The sequence below is a fragment of the Syngnathoides biaculeatus genome, chromosome 3 (assembly GCF_019802595.1).
Source record: "Syngnathoides biaculeatus isolate LvHL_M chromosome 3, ASM1980259v1, whole genome shotgun sequence".
Lineage (NCBI taxonomy): Eukaryota > Metazoa > Chordata > Actinopteri > Syngnathiformes > Syngnathidae > Syngnathoides > Syngnathoides biaculeatus.
Window position 1 is genome coordinate 32544643 of NC_084642.1, and position 19337 is coordinate 32563979.

The 19337-nt window shown below is 42.3% G+C and overlaps 1 protein-coding gene across 3 annotated transcripts in view; it reads right to left on the reverse strand.

The window, feature by feature from the left end:
- dagla (diacylglycerol lipase, alpha) overlaps positions 1-19337 on the reverse strand; it is a 62287-nt gene that overhangs the window by 32165 nt on the left and 10785 nt on the right. For all 3 annotated transcript variants that reach the window (XM_061815443.1, XM_061815441.1, XM_061815442.1), the window contains 5 exons: positions 4349-4450; positions 4045-4256; positions 3807-3908; positions 3332-3470; positions 3143-3230 (listed from right to left, as the gene is read on the reverse strand). In XM_061815443.1, the coding sequence (XP_061671427.1) occupies positions 3143-3230; positions 3332-3470; positions 3807-3908; positions 4045-4256; positions 4349-4443 (636 nt within the window). In that variant the 5' untranslated portion in view covers positions 4444-4450. The remainder of the gene's footprint in view (positions 1-3142; positions 3231-3331; positions 3471-3806; positions 3909-4044; positions 4257-4348; positions 4451-19337) is intronic.

Genomic DNA, 19337 nt, shown 5'->3' on the forward strand with positions numbered 1-19337 from the left:
GTTATCCTGGCTGTGTGCTTCGGGTCATTGTCATGTTGGGAGACCCAGCCACGACCCATTTGCAATCCTTGAAAAGAGGGAAGGAGGTTGTTCTCCAAAATTTCGCAAAACATGGGCCCAATCGTCCTCTCCTAAATACAGTGCCGTTGTTCTGTCCCATGTGCAGAAAAAACATCCCCAAAGCATGATGCTTCCACCCCGAAGGTTCAGGTAGGGATGGAGTTTTTGGGATGGTATTCCTCATTCTTTTTCTTCCAAATGCAGAGAGTAGGATTAAGACCAAAAAGTTTTATATTTTGGTCTCATCTCATCACATAACTTTCTCCATGACGCCTCTGGATCATCCAAAGGGTCTTGGGGAAACTTAAGACTGGCCTGGACGTGTGCTGATTTAGACAGAGGAACCTTCTGTGCCAGGCAAAGTTTAAACCATGATGACTTAGTTTATTACCCACAGTAATTTTGTAAACAGTGGTGCCAGTTCTCTTCAGTTCATTGAGCATCTCCTCCGGAGTAGTTCTGGGGTGATTTCTCATCTTTCTTAGGATCATTGGTACGCCACAAGGTGAGATCTTGCTTGGAGCCCTAGTCTGAGGGAGATTGGCAGTCATGTTTAGCTTCTTCCATTTTCTAATAATTATTCCAAAAGTTTATCTTTTTTCAGCAAGCAGCTTGGCAATTGCCCTGGAGCCCTTATCAGCTTTGTGGAGGTCTACAATGTTGTCTCTGGTGTATTTGGACAGCTCTTTGGTCTTAGCCATGTTGGTAGTTGGAGTCTTATTGATTGTGTGGGGTGGACAGGTGTCTTTATGCAGCTGACGATCTCAAACAGGTGCTTCTAATTTAGAATAATAAGTGGAGTGTCGGTTGACTTTTTTAGAAGCAGACGGACAGGTCATTGAGGGCCAAAATGTTTGCAGATTGGCAGGTGTTCAAATATTTATTTGCAACAGTGTTATACAAACAAATAGTTTTAAAAATTATACATTGTGATTTCCGGTTTTGTTTTGTATGACTCAGTGAACACGCACGAAAGATGAAAACTTCAGACCCCTCCATGATTTTAAAGTCAGATAACTGGCAAAATTGCAGGGTGTTCAAATACTTATTTTCCTCACTCTACATGAGCCCATCTATGGCATTTTGTATTATTTGTTTTAATTGAAGTAGGGACTTCTTGTATGTTAGGAGAGTGATGTGTTGAAAGTTGGCTGGGGGGAGGCAAAGTTGACACAAAAATCTCTCCAATAAAAGTTATGATTAAAAGCATATTTACGCCACCCTGAAACATGTTTGGTCACTGTTCATGTTTTTGCACGTTAGTGATGTGCATTCCGTCTTGACATCCCACACATGGTCGTCATGTAGGCATGTCTAAAGCCGCGGCCATTCATGTACTTACACACACACACACACACACGCAATGTCATGACCTCCTCAACATGTGCACTATGTAGGCACAACAATTGAGCTCCTAACGCGTGTTGGAGTTTCTAGTCTTTATATCTATGGTTAGGAACTTGGGAGTAGCTGGAATCCACTGCTGTAGACAGAGGGTGTCCAACTTCGCTTTGAACCAATTAAGCACAAAAGTTAAGTGGATATGGTTCCTGCAAAAGCAGAGGTAGTCTAACACATCAGCTTTGAAAAGAACATTCACATGCGGGCTGGATAGGCATTGCGGCATACTAAGCTAGCATGTTGTTTTAACACCTATCAGCCAATTTAATGGACTTTACAATTCCTAGTTATAACATACTGTAACTAGTTAGAATGAAGAGTTCTCTCATGTTTGCCTGCAGACGCTGCATATGCAAATAAGAACAGACCGTACAAACACAGAAAAGTACTTCAATTTATTTAATTCAAGTATCATTCTGCCCAAGGTATTTATATCATCCATCGATATCTGTACCAACTTATGTATAGTGATAGATCTACTTACGAAATTAATTTGTTCTGGAAGTTGTTTCGTAACGTGAATTTTTACTAGATAGAAGCGCTTTTTACATGTAAATAGCCTATCCGTTCCAAACCCCCTACCTAAAAAAATAAGCATTCAAAGTACATAATGTAAAAAAATAATAAAAATTATGTTCATTTGCCTTTGGCGTCGGGCGACGATGCGAAGAGAAGGGTGAGTGAGAAGCACAAGGCATCGTGGGGCATGAAGGAGGAGGCAAACGTTTGACAGCTGAGAGGAAAAGCGTATGAATGTATGCACACAAAATGTAATTCCACTTAAGTTTCTTGGGGCCCATGGTGAAGAAAGATGAATAAACTTGCAAAAAACACACAAAAAGTTGTACTTTAACAATGTGCGCTAGTGTGTGAAAGCGTGTGATTCTGTGACACTCGAGTGTCGAAGGGAAATGAAAAGGATCATGGGTAAAGATTGATGTCCTTCCTAGCCAAAGTGATGGAATTTTTGTTGCTAGAGACGTTCGTAAGAGGAGGTACCACTGCATTTATAGTTCCGAAATACCTAATAAGAATTTTTGGGGGGTGGGGAGGAGCATGGCACAATTCCTCAGTTAGTTGACGCAATATCTATGGGATAATCAACTCTAAAAAAAGAGTTGAGAGTGACAGCCCTAGTTGAAATTCTGAACAATTCTGACAAATAAACATACTGAAGCAAAAATACTGCCCCTAATTTGGAGAACTATATTGTAGTTTTGCCGTCCATTGGGCGTCATAAACAAAAGTCATGTGACTCCTGACGTCACGAGAAAAGTATCTATTGGCGACCACTTAAAACACACAACCATTCACACTCACACCAACAGGCAATTTAGATTCTTCAATTAACCTACACTGCATGTTTTTAGGATGTGGGAGAAAACTGGAGTACCCAGAGAAGATCACGAAGAGAACAGGAAAACACCATACAGGTGGGGCCAAGATTCTGACCCCGGTCCTCAGGACTTTGAGTCAGATGTTGCCAACCAGCCACTCCACAAAGAGCTTTGTAGAAAAATGTTGTGGTTTATTGGATGAATTTTGCAGGAGTTCATTGTGTGTCCTTCACAATCTCAACACATCATGTTGTATGTCAGAACCTTGATGAACTCAGAATTCCCTGTATCCTGTATATCTCAAAAGAAGTTCTATTTCTGTCAAGAGATTTTATGTGGCTTACTGATTGAGTGTCCTGGGCTCTTGTGCAGCACATGAAGAATTTTAGTCTCCTGCTCCAGCTGCTGGCCTGGCCTTCCTCAAGTCTGTGTCTAAATGCGAAAGAAAAAAAAAGTTAACTGGGATAAAAACAAATGACAATGGGGGTGTGGATGTTCTGATATGTATTAGAAAAGGACAAGTTTGTTAGTACCTTAGTGTGTATGTTGTAAGGTTCCGTTGACGCCGGCGAGTTGCTTTCAGTTTCACAAATGTCCGCCCGGTAGGATCAAAAGTGCACATAAGCGTAATGCAGACGCTCAATATCACTAGCCAGTTGCATGCAACAATCCCTAAAACACAACATAAAAGCATATATATTTGAAACCAAACTTGGAATACTTGATTGTGGATGAATGCCACTAGCCGTTGCATGAATTGTCATTTGTTTAAATACACGTTTCTGGATAAATACAAATCATAAATGGAGTCGAGTTACCTAGTCCTCGTGGATAAATTGATAAAGTATGTTTGAACAGCTCTCAAAAAAAAAAAAGAAAAACAAAAAAAAAAAAAATCAGGAATTTCTTATAAGAAATAGGATTGGAAAACCCCCAAAACTGTTCGCTATATTCTGCATACAAAAAAATGCTCATAAGCATTATACCTACAACCTGTGATTGACTCACCCAAAGCGAGGTTTTTAGCAGTGACATCAGAGCACGGCTGGTAGTACTGAACAAGCCAGGCAATTCCCACCACTGCATAAACAAGCTCTACCAGGAGAATGGCTGGAGAAAAAAAAAAGGTTGAGGAGAAACATCGATAACAGCATTTTTTTTTTTTTTTTATAATTTTCCTTAAAAGTGTACAACTGAACCACGGGGTACAATACAAATACAATTGCTACAAAGAAAGGCAGCTTACCTAGTCGGATATAGATGACGTACTGCACAGCTTCCCTTGGCTGAGTGTAGAGGATGCTGCCTCTCATACTTAACCACATGATGGCACTCTCACAGATAAGGCAGCTGACCAATATGCCCAAGTACCCTCTGCCATGGTCAACCAGTGTTATGGAACAGGACTGGTCAGAGCCATAGGGAAGGCCGAACAGAACCACGGACAGAACTACCAGCCTGAACATGACAGCACAGTGAAACATGTAGTGAGGAAAAACAAAATTAACAGATATTACAAATGAATACTTCTGTGACCAAAACAGCCTCACCAGATGCAGTGTAATAGAAAGAGAAAGAGGGCAGGCAGCACCAGGTCATCACTGCCGACTGACCAGCGCCGCCGAAACATCACCATGCCAGGCATCACTGCTCTGTGGGAACATGAAAATAAAGTCAAGGATAAAAAGGATTGTGTGATTGTGACAAAAATATTAAGGATTGATATTTCCAGATGTATTTTATTTTTACAGGCTGCTATTGTTGCAGCCCAGAAAAATGGAAACCCTGAAAAATGCAATGGAATGTTTGTCAAAGTCAGCATTCCTACTCACAAAGTAGGGCAAAATATATACAGTATGATGTACGATTGCGTTACTCTTGGTAGAGTTAAAGTTACCTATCGGTAGAGACAAAAAAAAAATTTTGTTCTTATATTCGGCGGCACGGTGGAGCAGCTGATAAAGCGTTGGCCTCACAGTTCTGAGGACTCTAGTTCGATCCTGGCCCGCCCATGTGGAGTTTGCATGTTCACCTGTCCCTGCGTGGGTTTCCTCCGGGCACTCCGGTTTCCTCCCACATCCCCAAAACATCCAACGTTAATTGGACACTATAAATTGCCCCTAGATGCGATTGTGAGTGCGGCTGTTTGTCTCAATGTGCCCTGCGATTGGCTGCCAACCAGTTCAAGGTGTAGCCCGCCTCCTGCCCATTGACAGCTGGGATAGGCTCCAGCACTCCCCGCGACCCTTGTGAGGATAAGTGCAAAGAAAATGGATGGATTTCTTATATTCGCAAAGTTTAACATCACCTGTTCAAGTTTTATCTGAAGCATTTTGTGGACAGACCTAAAGAGTGGAATATTTGAGACTTAACAGCAGTCCTGTTCAAGTTTTGTCTGAAGCATTTTGTGGACAGACCTAAAGAGTGGAATATTTGAGACTTAACAGCAGTCTCCAGTAGACCACATGCCTTATCTCTGTTTTCAAGAACAGAAAAAGCTTGAGCCTCAAGCACCAGGTAATGAAGAAAAGGGGTTGTCACGGATTACGAAAACTATGTCAAATAATGCTGGACAAAGTAAGCGGTCAAAGATTACTTCCAGGTTAGTCCAATTTACGCTTTGTTAAAAATCAAACAAATTTACCACAAAGGGGCACCATATCACTTACAATAATGGATAAAAAATTAGGAAAAAGCAACGACAAACCTTGTAGCACTCAATCTAAAGGTTGCTACATTTTATGAAATAAGAGTTCTGAAAGCAGCAGTTTACTTAAACTCAAAACACAACCAAGAATGGAATTTTCTAGAATACGGAATGAAATCTATGAGGGATCTAAAAGGAAACACAAAGAGGCTAACTACAGGAGGGAAAAAAATTAAATAAAAGAAGAGGAAAAATATGGGAAATAGTACATTGTGTGGTGCTGGTCTAACAATTGGAATGTGAGTGTTTAATCAGTCAGAGCAAGAGGGAAAACTTGGAATTTTGTGTGAAACTAGCAATTTCCCCCAAAAGAATAAGTCACTAATCTTCTATGTCTTGGCAACAATTGCAAAGTCTACTCACAAAAATAGATTAACTGGTCGTTGGCGTGGTCTTTCTCAGTCGCTAGCAAGGTCAGAGAATTCATGTTTGCCTGGGAGCGTATCTGGTAGCTCAGCAGCAACTGTTCTGTAGGCTAAGCAGCGGCAATCCACGACAGGCTACGGAGACAGATATCCATCCCCAAGGCCCAGGGTTACCGTGCCATGTGCTCAAACAAAAAAAGGGTAGAGGTATCCCGTTGCAGGAGAGTTGATAGCAAGAACCAGGGAGAAAAGCGTGCGGAAGAACACCAGAAAGAGCCTTATGTGGCGGGAGTCAGGGGTTAAACACCCAGGGGGCGTGTTCAAAAAGGACTGAGGAGTAGACAAGACCATGCCCATCAGCTTGAATCTAGTCTAGAAGTTTGGCCCATAAAATGGGTTTAAAATCACGTTAATATAAAAAAAATAAATAAAAATACCCCCAACTTTGTAGTCATTACTGATAGGTCAAGCATATAAAATGAATTTTTTAACTTAAGTCTTGGTAAATCAACTGCTTGCAGTTTATTGGTCGCTACTTGGGGTTCCAAATCAGGACAAACAGTTCTCAAAGTCTTGCTGCACCAATAAAGTTAACACACTGACACAGACATCAAGGGCCACAAGTGGAACATTTGTGCATGTTCATGTAATATCGAAACAGAACTTTATCTTTGGTGAACAAACAACTGAATGGAAGTTCATAGGTTGCAGTACTATAGAATGCCAGTGGGTGGTGCCTAGCATGGACATATGCCAATCTGACCCTTTCAGCTGCTGTCAGTCAGAAAATGACTTTTTACTGTAAACAAGGATTTTGAGGAGACCTAATCTATTTAAGGTTCAGTAGGTGTCTTCTAGAGGCTGTCTTGAATAGCATGGCCATTTGGAAGAAAGCAGTTTATCAAGTCGTGGCGGAGTCACTGTGGCACCTCAGGTTATGGAAACGAACGCAAACCTAGCTTTACATTGTCAAAAATATTGCTTAACATCACCTTGATCATCATCATCATCATCTTTGTTGGAAGGTACAGCAGAGTTGTTTCTGAACTTAAATGAACTAAAATCTGAAATAAACAGGACAGCTAGATGGGAGCCACAGAATGGCTGATCAGAATCAGCTTTATTGGCGAAGTATGCAACAACACACGAGGAATTTGTCTCCTGCAGTCAGTGCTGGCCTGGTGACATTCATGTTGAGTACGGAGAAGCACAAACAAACAAGAACAAAGAACAATAGACATTCAATTAACAGGAACTATTTCTTATAAGAATCACAGTTGTGCAAGATGCAGACTAACGCCCCACATTTTATTAAGATTATACAGAGTGTCCTAACCTATTTGCGCTTCATTGTTATAGTCCAGTGCAATGACTATTGTGCAAACGGAGCAGTTTAAAGTAACGAATTGTGTGATAGTCTATAGTATATATTAGTAATACTGATTGGACGAGCAGGATGTGAGGGTGTGTCCCAACAACGGCGCAAGGCAGAAACTAGTAGGCTCGCTGATTAAGAATGTAATGACTTCATTGCAAGAGGGGAAAAAAATGGTTTGAATGCCTTTTAGTTTTGATTTGTATTGATCAGTAGCGCCTACCCAATGGAAGGAGCTGCAAGAGCTGGTGGCAAGGATGTGGAGGATCTGAACGGATACTGCCCGCAATCAGTTTAGCTGTTTTGATTCTCCAATCCAGTCGGACTTTGTCCTTTTTTTGTGGCGGCTCCAAACCAGACTATGATCGAGGTACACAGTACTGATTGGAGGACTGCTGTGTAGAACTGTCTCAGCAGCTCTTGTGAGAGGTCGTGCTTCCTCAGAAGCCGTAAGTAGTACATCCTTTGCAGGGCTTTTTTGAGGACAGAGTTCATATCAGTCTCCCACTTCAGGTCCTGTGAGACTGCAATTCCCAAGAACTTGAAGGTCTTGACAGTTAACACAAGACAGTTGGACAGCGTGAGGGGCAATTGTGGTGAAGGATGACTCCTGAAGTCCACAATCATTTCTACAGCCTTTAGTGTTCAACGCAAGGTTGCAATGGCCACACTAAAGCTCCAGTGTCACCACTTCCTGTTGATACACAGACTCGTCACAGTCTTTGATGAGGCCGATGACTATGTTGTCATCTGCAGACTTAATGATTTCGCCAGCTGGGTGCCTTGAAGTGCAGTCATTTGTGTAGAGCATGAAGAGCAGGGAGGAGACGACACAACTTTGGGATGCTAATAGTCCGTGTGTATGAAGTCGTGTCCCACAGCCTTACGTGGTGAGTCCTGGCATCAGGAAGTTGTAGATCCACTTGGAGATGGCAGGAGAGACGCTGAGCTTGAGAAGCTTGGAGGAGAGGAGTTCAGGGATGATAGTGTTAAACGTAGAGCTGAAGTCCACGAACAGGATCCTTGTGCAGGTTCCCTTGCTGTCGAGATGTTCAAGGATAAAGTGCAGACCCATGTTGATGGCATCTTCTGCAGACCTGTTAGCTTGATAGGAAAAGTACAGTAGGCCCAGCTGGGGACCTGTGACGCTCTTGAGGTGGTTGAGCACAAGGTATTCAAAGGACTTCATGACCACAGATGTCAAGGCAACAGGCTTTTAGTCATTATTACCTGAGACAGTAAAATTTTTTTGTCACCAGCATTTGAAGCAGGTTGGTACTTTACACCGTTCTAGAGACCTGTTGAGGATATTTGTGAAGACAGAAGCAAGTTGGTCTAGACTTTGAAGCAGGATGGGGACACAAGGTCGAGGCCTAGAGCTCAGTTGATTTTTTGTCATTTGAAGATCTGTCTGACGTCATTTTCGTGGATGTTAAACGGCAAAGTAGGGTGATTGACAATTTACGTTCAACTACTCCAGTCTGGCAGCACGGTGGAACAGCTAGTAAAGCATTGGCCTCACAGTTCTGAGGACCCAGGTACAACTTTAGACGTTCTCCCCGTGCCTGCGTGGGTTTTCTCCGGGAACTCCAGTTTCCTCCTACATCCCCAAAATATGCAAAATTAATTGGAAATTCTCTAAATTGCCCCTAGGTGTAATTGTGAGTGTGGCTGTTTGTTTCTATGTGCCCTGCGATTGGCTGGCAAAGCAGTTCAGGGTGTTCCCTGCTTCCTGCCTGTTGACAGTTGGGATAGGCTGCAGCACTATTTGCGACCCTCGTGAGGATAAGCGGCAAAAGAAAATGGATGGATGGATGGCTGGCTGGATGGATGGATACTCCAGTATGTTGAAAATCTTTTTTTACTTCATTGAGTGAGTGCTAATCCCCACCTTGTTCCAACCTTATGGGAGCACACTCACCACAGTTATTCAGGGTTCTTTGGCATTGTACCTAAAAAAAATTTCATCCATCCATCCATGCAAACACATTCATAGCTTTCAAATAATTCACACTGATGTATTTCAAAACTATAAGAGCTGTCCATGAAGTCATTTATTTATTTAAACTTATCGAGTCAAATATTTTCAACGTTGACCTGGCGTCAGACAGCAGAGAAAAACAAAGCAAAATAGAAGCAAATGCATACACAAACTCTAAAATATGATATATAAAGTGGCTGGTATTTAACACATCACCAATTTTTTTTTCACTAAATACATTTCCAAATGTTCTAGACGTGAAAATTTCACCAGATGTTGAAAACAACCTATATAATATGTAAAATTAAAATAAATAATGTGAAATGACAGAAAAAGTATTGAAGACACGAAGAAAGTGAGGTGCAAAAAGGCATGGAAATCCAAGACAACACTAAAAATCTATAAATAATCAAACAGCAATCCAGCCCTTTGTCATTCCAAATTAATATTAGATGATTCTGTCCTAATGATGGCCTACAAAAACGTCGCAGTGCCACAGTGTGAGTCAAGACACATTTTAGAATGGGTAAGAGTAGAGAGGATTCTCAAGATCATCGCCATCTAAACGTTGCATAACAATGATGTAATTGGCTACAGGCGCACATCGAAGCTTCTGAAGGTTCCAGTGAGCACAGTTGAGGTTATATCTAACTGGAAAGCCAATCATACCACTGTAAATTTGCCTCGATAAGGTTCTCCTTGTAAGATTTTTGAGAGAGGAGTGGAAAGAATAATTGGAAAATTTGTCCAACAGCAAAGGAGAGAGAGTTTCTTTCAGCATTTCCCGGTAGGCTCGCCACAGTGTGTAATGCCAGATGAAACGTTCATATTTGTTTGGCATAGTTTTTATGGCAATGCCCTTCCTGATGCAACCCCTCAGTAGAATTGGAGACCCCAGTGAGATACGAACTCACGACCCTGGTTAGCACATCTGCCTCACACTTCACCCGGAAACAGGAAATGCAAGTTAGTACGGTTAACATTATGTTAAGCATCTTCGGAAGTTATAACAAAAGCACGTTTGGAGCTTCTTTACTTACAAGGGCATTTACGTCGAAAGTCATCAACATCATGACCCATGTCAGAGGAAATTCAGTCGCACTGAAAATATTTCTGGAATTTAACACAGGTAATGTTTCAGAATCTAACTATAATAAGAGAATAAATGAGATTGTGATTTACTTTGACTTGATTTAAATTCTAACGTTAGACTAGTCTGTCCATATATCTAAATACGAACGGTCATTTTTCCCGTGGTACCGCGTTATCTTGAAGTTGAAAACTTTTGCCCTCTCCATGCTTTAAGTAAATATAGATCTACTGCGAGCTTTCATCAATGGATGGGTAATAGATACCGCCGTAAATTAAGATAGATAACAAGACATCGTGATGAAATAAAATGATTTTATTATATGAATATTGAGTTTTGAAATTGAATGTCTATTGACCTCTTTAAAAATGTCCGTCTCAGTCTGTGCAGTGTCAATAAATTATGATTATGGTATTAGGTGACAACTACATACTCGGTTATAACAACTCAGTAAGTTATTTTAAGGTCTTGAGATTCCATCCCTAATCACACCCGCAACTTTGTATCTGCGGGCATGACTGGTGGACCACACCTGTAACTTTATATCTGCGGGCATGACTAGCCACACCAGTACATTTTTCAAATGTGAGTGACTGTTATCCTCAATAGGGTCGTGGGCATACTGGAGCCTATCCAAGCTGATTGTGGGCGAGAGGCAGGATACACTCTAAACTGGTCGCCAACCAATAGCAGTGTGCATACAAACAACCATTCACATTCACACCTATGAGCAATTTAGAGTATTCTGAGAAAACCCACCCAGGCACGGAAATAAAATACAAGCCCACAGAGGCGAGCCTGGAATTGAACCCGGGTTGTCAGAAGTGTGAGGCAGATGTGCTAACCAGTTGGTCACCATGCAGCCTCCTTTGAAACTGTAAGAGTTGCTCATTACTAAAAGATGGTCTGTCACGTTGACCTATGAAAATAAGACTGATCACTTTAACAACATCCAAAGGTGCTTTGACAAAGGTGTAGAGAGAGAATTTGGTATTTGTAAAGACATTTACATCCAGCTAAATTCCAGGATTGTATCATTTAATAGGTTTGTGAAGCCTTAATGCTGTATATTATAATATCTTTCTAAATATTTTTAGTAGTGACCTGTCCATTTACCTGAATACAATTTATATACCAGCAACTAATATCCATGATATAGACTCTGTATTGTACGTTCTACACAAAGTGCAGCTCAAGTAATTAAAAAGGAAAGGAAAAAAATGCATTGATTTGCAACAACACCCACTTAGCACTCAGTAGGGACGTGTGAAATAGCAAAACACCAGCATTTCCTTTCAACAAATCTGGAAGCATCTAAAAGCACATTCTTCCATTTATGCCAAGGGTGTCCCAAGGTTTTTCTCTGAGGATCAGATATGGAAAGATCAAGGGATGCAAGGGCCAAGTTGATATATATATACACACACATCTATTTTCTCAATCCATTTTCCATCCAATCCATTCCACGGAAGTGCTGGAGCCTATTCCAGCTGTCAACGAGCAGTAGGCAGGGTACACCCTGAACTGGTTGCCAACCAATCGCAGGGCACATGGAGACAGACAACAGCCACACTCACAATATCACAAGGGGCAATTTAGAGTGTCCAGTTAAAGTCGCATGTTTGGGGATGTGGGAGGAAACCAGGATAGCGGGAGAAAACCCATGCAGGCACTGGGAGAACATGCAAACTCCACACAGGCAGGATTGAACCGGAGTCCTTGGAACTGTGAGGCCAATGCTTTACAGCTGTGCCACTATATATACACACACCGCGTGCCATCGCACTCGTAAATCTGCACAGTCGAACACAAAAAATCATGTGCGTAAAATATTTTAAGAGTAGAAATACATAGATATTGATAGTCGCTTATTTTGTATTGTTTTGACATTAATTTACGTTTTTATTTCATAAATGTTGGTAACAAAACAAGCCTGATCCTAAATCATCAGTATTCACCCAGAAACAGGAAATGCAAATTAACCATACTGAGCTTGTTCGGAAGTTATGCCAAAAGCACATGTTCCAAGTTGCTTCATGTATTGCTAACGGATTTACGTCGAAAGTCATCAACATCATGAGCCATGTCAAAGGAAATTTAGATACACTGAAAACATTTCTGGGATATAATACAGGTAATGTTTCAGTATCTAACTATAATAAATACAGTATGAGATTGTGATTTACTTTGACTTGATCCAAGTTCTTACATTAAGACTAGTATGTCCATATATCTAAATGCGAATGGTCATTTTCCCCGTGGTACCGCGTTATCTTGAAGTTGAAAACCTTTCCCCTGTACATGCTTGAGGAAGATATAAATCATCTACTGCTAGCTTTCATCAATGGATTGACGATAAATACCGTCGTAAATTACGCTAGATTATAACATCACGATTGCCGACAGGAATATTTGTTATAATGCATCGCTAGTTTGTTACAACTAATGCCGATTATGTTGAACTAATCTTTCAGCATTTTCGAAACATTGCAGGTATAGATCGTGTTTATTCCTTGACAGGCCAGTGGATTTAACTTTTGTTCAGATTCAGCTTGTCTGATCAAGAATTTTTATTGATGTCAAATTTTTCAAATAAGAGTGACTGGCTTGCTGGAGAATTTGATTTATATTTTTTCCATTCACTATATATTTTTTCATTCACAGGATATAAGTATTATTTTTTTCATTTACAGTGCATGTTTTTTCATTTCGCTTTTTTTCATATAAAGTATATTTTGTCTCATTTCTTATATAGTGGTGCCGCTACTTACGAAATTAATCCATTCCAGAAGTCATTTTGTAATTTAAATTTTTACCAAGTAGAAACGCATTTTACATGTAAATAGCCTAATCAGTTCCTCAATCGCGTCACTTTCAAACCAAGATACTGTTAGGATAATTATGTTCAGTGAAATCCGTGCCACTTTTCCCCCCTTTCTTATGGTGAATTTCCTTCATAACTAGACTTTTTTTTTTTTCCCGGGGAGACTTTCGTCACCTGGATTTTTCGTTAGTTGTGACGTTGGTAAGTATAGGTATGACTCTATACGTTTTAAAGCTGTTAAAACCCTAAGCACACACTTTAATTTTTTTTCGCAAACTGGCATTAACATTTTCTCAAAATTCTCTCGTTTAAACACAAGTTCAAACCTTTGTAGATTAAAATAAAAACAAAGTACAGTACACTGCTCGAAAATGAAACCAAAGATCAAAGACTGTTTGAGGCCAAAATATTTATTTGAGAAATAAATATATAAATGTCCCTCCATCCATTTTGTTCTGCTTTATCTACGACTGTGTATTTTCTTTTTCTTCTCCTTCTCCTTTCGGCTTGTCCCGATAAGGGGTCGCCACAGCGAGTCATCTTTTTCCATCCAAACCTATCTCGTGCATCTTCGTCTCGAACACCCACAGTCTTCATGTCCTCCCTTACAACATCCATTACTTTACTTTGGTCTTCCTCTCACGCTTTTCCCTGGCAGCTCCATCCTCAGCACCCTTCTACCAATATACTCACACTCTCACCTCTGGATATGTCCATACCATCGGAGTCTGCTCTCTCAAACCTTGTCTCCAAAACATCAAACTTTGGCTGTCCCTCTAACGAGCTAATTTCGATTCCTATCCAACCTCTTCACTCCTAGCAAGAGCCTCAACATCTTCATTTCTGCCACCCCCAGTTCTGCTTCCTGGTGTTTCTTCAGAGCCACCATCTGTAATCCGTACATCATGGCCGGCCTCACCACAGTTTTATAAACTTTGCCCTTCATCCTAGCGGAGACTCTTCTGTCACATAGAACGCAAGACACCTTCTGCCAACTGTTCCACCCTGCTTAGACCCCTTCTTCACTTCCTTACCACACTCTCTATTGCTCTGTATTGTTGACCCCAACTATTTGAAGTTCTCCACCCTTGCTACCTCTTCTCCTTGGAGCTTCACTCTTCCCCCACCGCCCCTTTCATTCATGCACATACTCTGTTTTACTTCGGCCAATCTTCATTCCTCTCCTTACCAGTGCATGCCTCCATCTTTCTAATTGTTACTCCACCTGCGCCCTGCTTTCTCTGCAGATCACAATATCATCTGCGAACATCATGGTTAAAGGGTAATCCAGTCTAACCTCATCTATCACCCTATCCATTCCTACCGCAAACGGGAAGGGCCTTAGAGAAGATCCCTGATGCAGTCCCACCTCCACCTTAATTTTTTCTGACACACCTTCGGTACATCTTACTGCTGTTCTGCTATCCTCATACATGTCCTATACTATTCTAACATATTTCTTTACCACACCAGACTTGCGCACGCAATACCACACTTCCTCTCTTAGTACTCTGTCATAGGCTTTCTCTAGGTCTACAAAGACAGAATGTAGCTCCTTCTGACCTTCTCTGTACTTTTCCACGACCATCCTCCAGGCAAATAATGCATCTGTGGTACTTTTTCTAGCCATGAAACCATACTGTTACTCACATATACTTACATCTAACCCGAGTCCATCCTCCACTCCTCTTTCCCATAACTTCAGTGTGTGGCTCATCATCTTTATTCCTCTGTAGTTTCCACAGTTCTGAACATCGCCTTTGTTCTTAAAAATGGGAACTAGCACACTTTTCCTCCATTTTTCTTGCATTTTCTCTCTATCTAGTATTCTATTGAATAAGTTGGTCAAAAACTCCAGGTTTTCAAATTGCTTCCATACCTCCACTAGTATGTCATCAGGACCAAATGTCTTTCCATTTTTCATCCTGTACAGTGCCTTTCTAACTTCCCCTAACTTCATTGTGTGGCTCATCATCTTTATTCCTCAGTAATTTCCACAGTTCTGAACATCGCCTTTGTTCTTAAAATTGGGGACTGACACACTTTTCCTCCATTCTTCTGGCATCTTCTCTTCCGCTAGTATTCCATTGAATAAGTTGGTCAAAAACACCACAGCCACCTCACCAAATTGCTTCTATACCTCCACTGGTATGTCATCAGGACCAACAGTCTTTCCAATTTTCATCCTGTTCAGTGCCTAACTTCTCCTTTACTAATCATTGCTACCTCCTGGTCATTCACACATGCCTCTTCTATTCTTCCTTCTCTCCCATTTTGGTGTACATGTCATCAGATGCCTCATGTTTAGCCTTCGCCACCTCTACCTCTGCCCTACGTCGCATCTCAATGTACTCCTTTCGTCTCTCCTCAGTCCTCTCCGTGTCCCACTTCTTCTTCACTAATCCCTTTCCTTGAATGACTTCCTCTATTTTGGGGTTCCACCACCAAGTTCCCTTCTCCTCTTTCCTACCAGAAGCCACCCCAAATACTCTCCTGCCTGCCTCTCTGAAAACCTTCGCAGTAGTATTCCAATCTTCTGGGAGCTCTTCCTATCCATCTAGAGCAGGGGTGCCCAGACTTTATTACCTCAAGATCTACTTTTCAAGCAGCCAGCCTCTTGCGAGCTACCGATGATGGGGTTGTGGGGGGTAGAATGATGATGCTCCCAAACCGTTTTAAGGTTAATGTTGTTATATTGCCTCTTATATTTAAAATACAGAATTAGCTTTTTGTGCATTGTCTGTGCTTTCATCCGGGATCAGACTGTGCCAAGGTGGAATTTTAAAATTACACACCATCTCATCCTGCACTTTCTACTTTGGCTTCAGACCAGACCTTTCCCACAGAAAAGAGAAAATTTCATCCAATTTCAGCACTTTTTCTTCAATTTTGCCACATACTGGGACAGTCTTTGCATCTTAAAACAACAGCATTTCTTTTTTAACTTTCTCCATTAATATCGAAAGGAAACATAAGCAGCATATCTAGCCGGTCTTTGCTCTACGTTGCCCAGACTATGTTGCTAATTAAACCAGCGGTGGCAGACGCTTTCATTATGAAGCACATTGATGGGCTGCGTAAGTACTGTAGCATTTGTAATTATGAGTGTACGTCTTTAAGAGCGGGGTGGGGTGGTGTGTGTGCGGTAAAGTAGGAAACAGTGTGGCGGCGCAGCGGTCATTGTTAGAGGAAAATTCCGTGTGCAGCTTAAAGAAGCCAGTGGCTTTTTTCATTTTTTACAGTACGTACTGTATGTGAATTGTGCCATTGGGTGTGACAATCAGTCATATGTTATAATTTCAATTTGCATTGGAATTTTTTTTTTTGCAGAATATGTGCGAAGAGACTGCATCAGCGGTGCGCAATTGCGCACGCGCGCAGTTAAGAGGGAACATTAGCTAACTTTTTTTTTTTTTTGGCACACCGTCCCGCGATTGACCAATAATGCCTCGCGATCGACATTGAGCACCCCTGATCTAGAGTCTGTCTAACCTTTTTCTGAAAGGCCACACAACATTCTTCCTTTCTGAACTTCCACCACCTGATTCTCTGTTCTACCTTTGCCTTCTTAATCTTCCTACCCGCTACCAGACTCATCCGACACACCACCATCCTATGCGGTCAAGCTACACTCTCCCCCACCACTACCTTACAGTCAGTAACCTTCAAATTACATCATCTGCACAAAATATAATCCACCAGCGTGCTTCATCCCCCGCTTGTAGGTTACTCTTTGTTCCCGTCTCTTCTGGAAATAAGTGTTCACCATTGCCAATTCCATCCTTTTTCCAAAGTCCACCACCATTTGACCCTCAAAGAGAAATGGCTTTTTTAATGTGACCCTTGGTTCTAATTTTTCAGAGCTTTAATTTTGATTATCGTAGCTTTGCAGATGACACAGTTATATTTAGTAGTGTGTCCAGATAGCTACAGTTAATTAAGGAGTGGTGTCACTGTCTAAAGCAAATAAATATCTGGATTAGCCAAAATTTTCAACTAAATCACAACAAAACTGAGATAATGGATAAAAGGATTGCTGTTAGTAAATAAAATCATTATCTTATAAAAAACAAAGACCAAGTCCAAAACCCTGTTGTCCTGATAGATTCCAACCTGACTTTCAAGTCATATCAAATAAATCACAAAAACTGCCTTTTACCATCTGAATGTATTATTTCGGACTAGATGTTAATATCCCTCTATCCATGCATATTTGGGATCCGATGAGGCTCTGTGGGATGTTCAAATACTGTAAGTGATGGCAGCCTACGGGCTATTAAGTGGGCTTCTTTACATCATCAATTGTTTTGCTGATAGGCCCACGACACTCTCGAGAGGGTTCAGCAGTGAATCCCAGCGTCCCAGGTTCACCCTGATGGCGCAATTGGGGTCTTTCCTCTTGGTCCACAGCCACTGGCTGGCCTTTTCCACCGCCTTGGAAAGATCTCTGACTGCCTGCCGATGGGCCTTCCCTCAGACTCCCAACTCTCTGAGGAGCCTGGAAGTTTAGGAGGCTATAAAGCCTCTGCAGCCAACTTTCACCGGACGTACCTCTGCTCTCCAGCCTTGCTGTTGCACTTCAGCAGCAAGTCCTGCATACCTCAGCCGCTTCCACTCATTTTGCCTTCTCAAGTGCCCTCTCCCAGGGCACAGTGATCTCGATGTTGTAGACGAGCTTGAAAGAGGCAGACCAAAGCACTAGATCTGGTCGTAGGGTGGTAGTTGCAATTTCAGATGGAAAGCAGAGCTTCTTGTCCAGGTCTACCAGCAGCATCCAGTCTCGTGCACTGCCCAGCTGTCTGTTGTCTGGTGGCTTCTTGGTGTGGCCGGCTTGACTCTCCCCCTCCCGAACAAACGGCCTTGGTTGCCAGTTGGCTAACAAGGGTGGGAGGGCATTCACCCTTATTCGTTGGTTCTCCAGAACAGCATCGAGAAACTTCAGCACTTGGTTGTGCTGTCAGGTGTAACGGCCTTGAGTAAGGCTGGTCTTGCAACCAACCAGGATGTGTTTCACTGTTGCAAGACTTGGGCATAACAGGCACTTGGGATCTTCGGCATACCACTTGTTTAGGTTCATGTGAGAAGGCAAGACGTCATACACAGCTCTGATGGTAAAGCTTGCCCTGAATGGCTCCATCTCCCAAAGCTCTTTCCAGGTGATCTCCCTTGCCTCCACTCGTTCCCAGGCCAACCGCTGCCCTTGGTTGGCCCATGACTAAGCTTGGGTGCACCTTTGTGCTTCCTCTTCTCGACGTACCTCCTGGACCACCAGCTTGCGCCGCTCAGCAGTAGTGGCCTTGCTCCATACTGGTCCACAGGCCCCGAGTCCAAGGCAACTCCTTCCCTCCTGCGGTCAGCCAACGATGTCCTTGTGTCTGAGTGCTGCCTTTGCCTGTTTAGTTGCGGCCAGCGCTGTCCACTTCCTTCCAGTGGCCAGAATGGGGGCAGTCTGGGCTACCAGCGTATCGTTGGAATCCAGTAGCATCATTTCCAGTCTTACTTTGGCACACGTGTACTCCTCTGCTTGGCTGGAAATGGGCAGGTGTAACATTCCTTTACCGTATAGCCCAATGGTGCTGAGGCACCTAGGAAGCCCAAGCCACTTCTTCACACACGAGCTGATCAATCTCTAGCTTTTCTACCTTTGAGAGTGGGATCTCATAGAGGGTTAGTGGCTAAAGGAGTCGAGGAAGTAACCCATATTGCAAGCAGCAGAGCTTCTACTTCCCAGGAAGCAGGGTTCTGTCGATTCTTTCCAGGCCACTGGCCACCTCCTTTCTGAGCTCTTCTACTTTCTCTTTGAACTTGAGAGAGGCATCGTATCACGGAGATAGTTGGAATTGGTTCCTCATCAATGTGAAAGCTCTGGTTTGACAGTTTTCCCTTGACGATGGAGATGCTTCTAAATTTACTCTGCTTGATTTTCATGTGAGCCAGCTCAATGTTTTCCTGGAGCTTTTTTAGCAATTGCGCAGTGCAGGCCTTGATTGTGGTAAGTGTGGTGAGGTCATCTATGTAGGCTCTAACTGGAGGCGGCCTCATCCCAGGTCTTATTCGCTGCCCACCAACCAGCCAGCGAGAGGCTCCGAGGATGACCTCCATGGCCAGAGTGAATAGCAGCGGGGAGATGGTACATCCAGTCATGATTCCCACTTCCAGATGCTGCCATGCAGTGGTGTACCCTGCTATTGTAACAG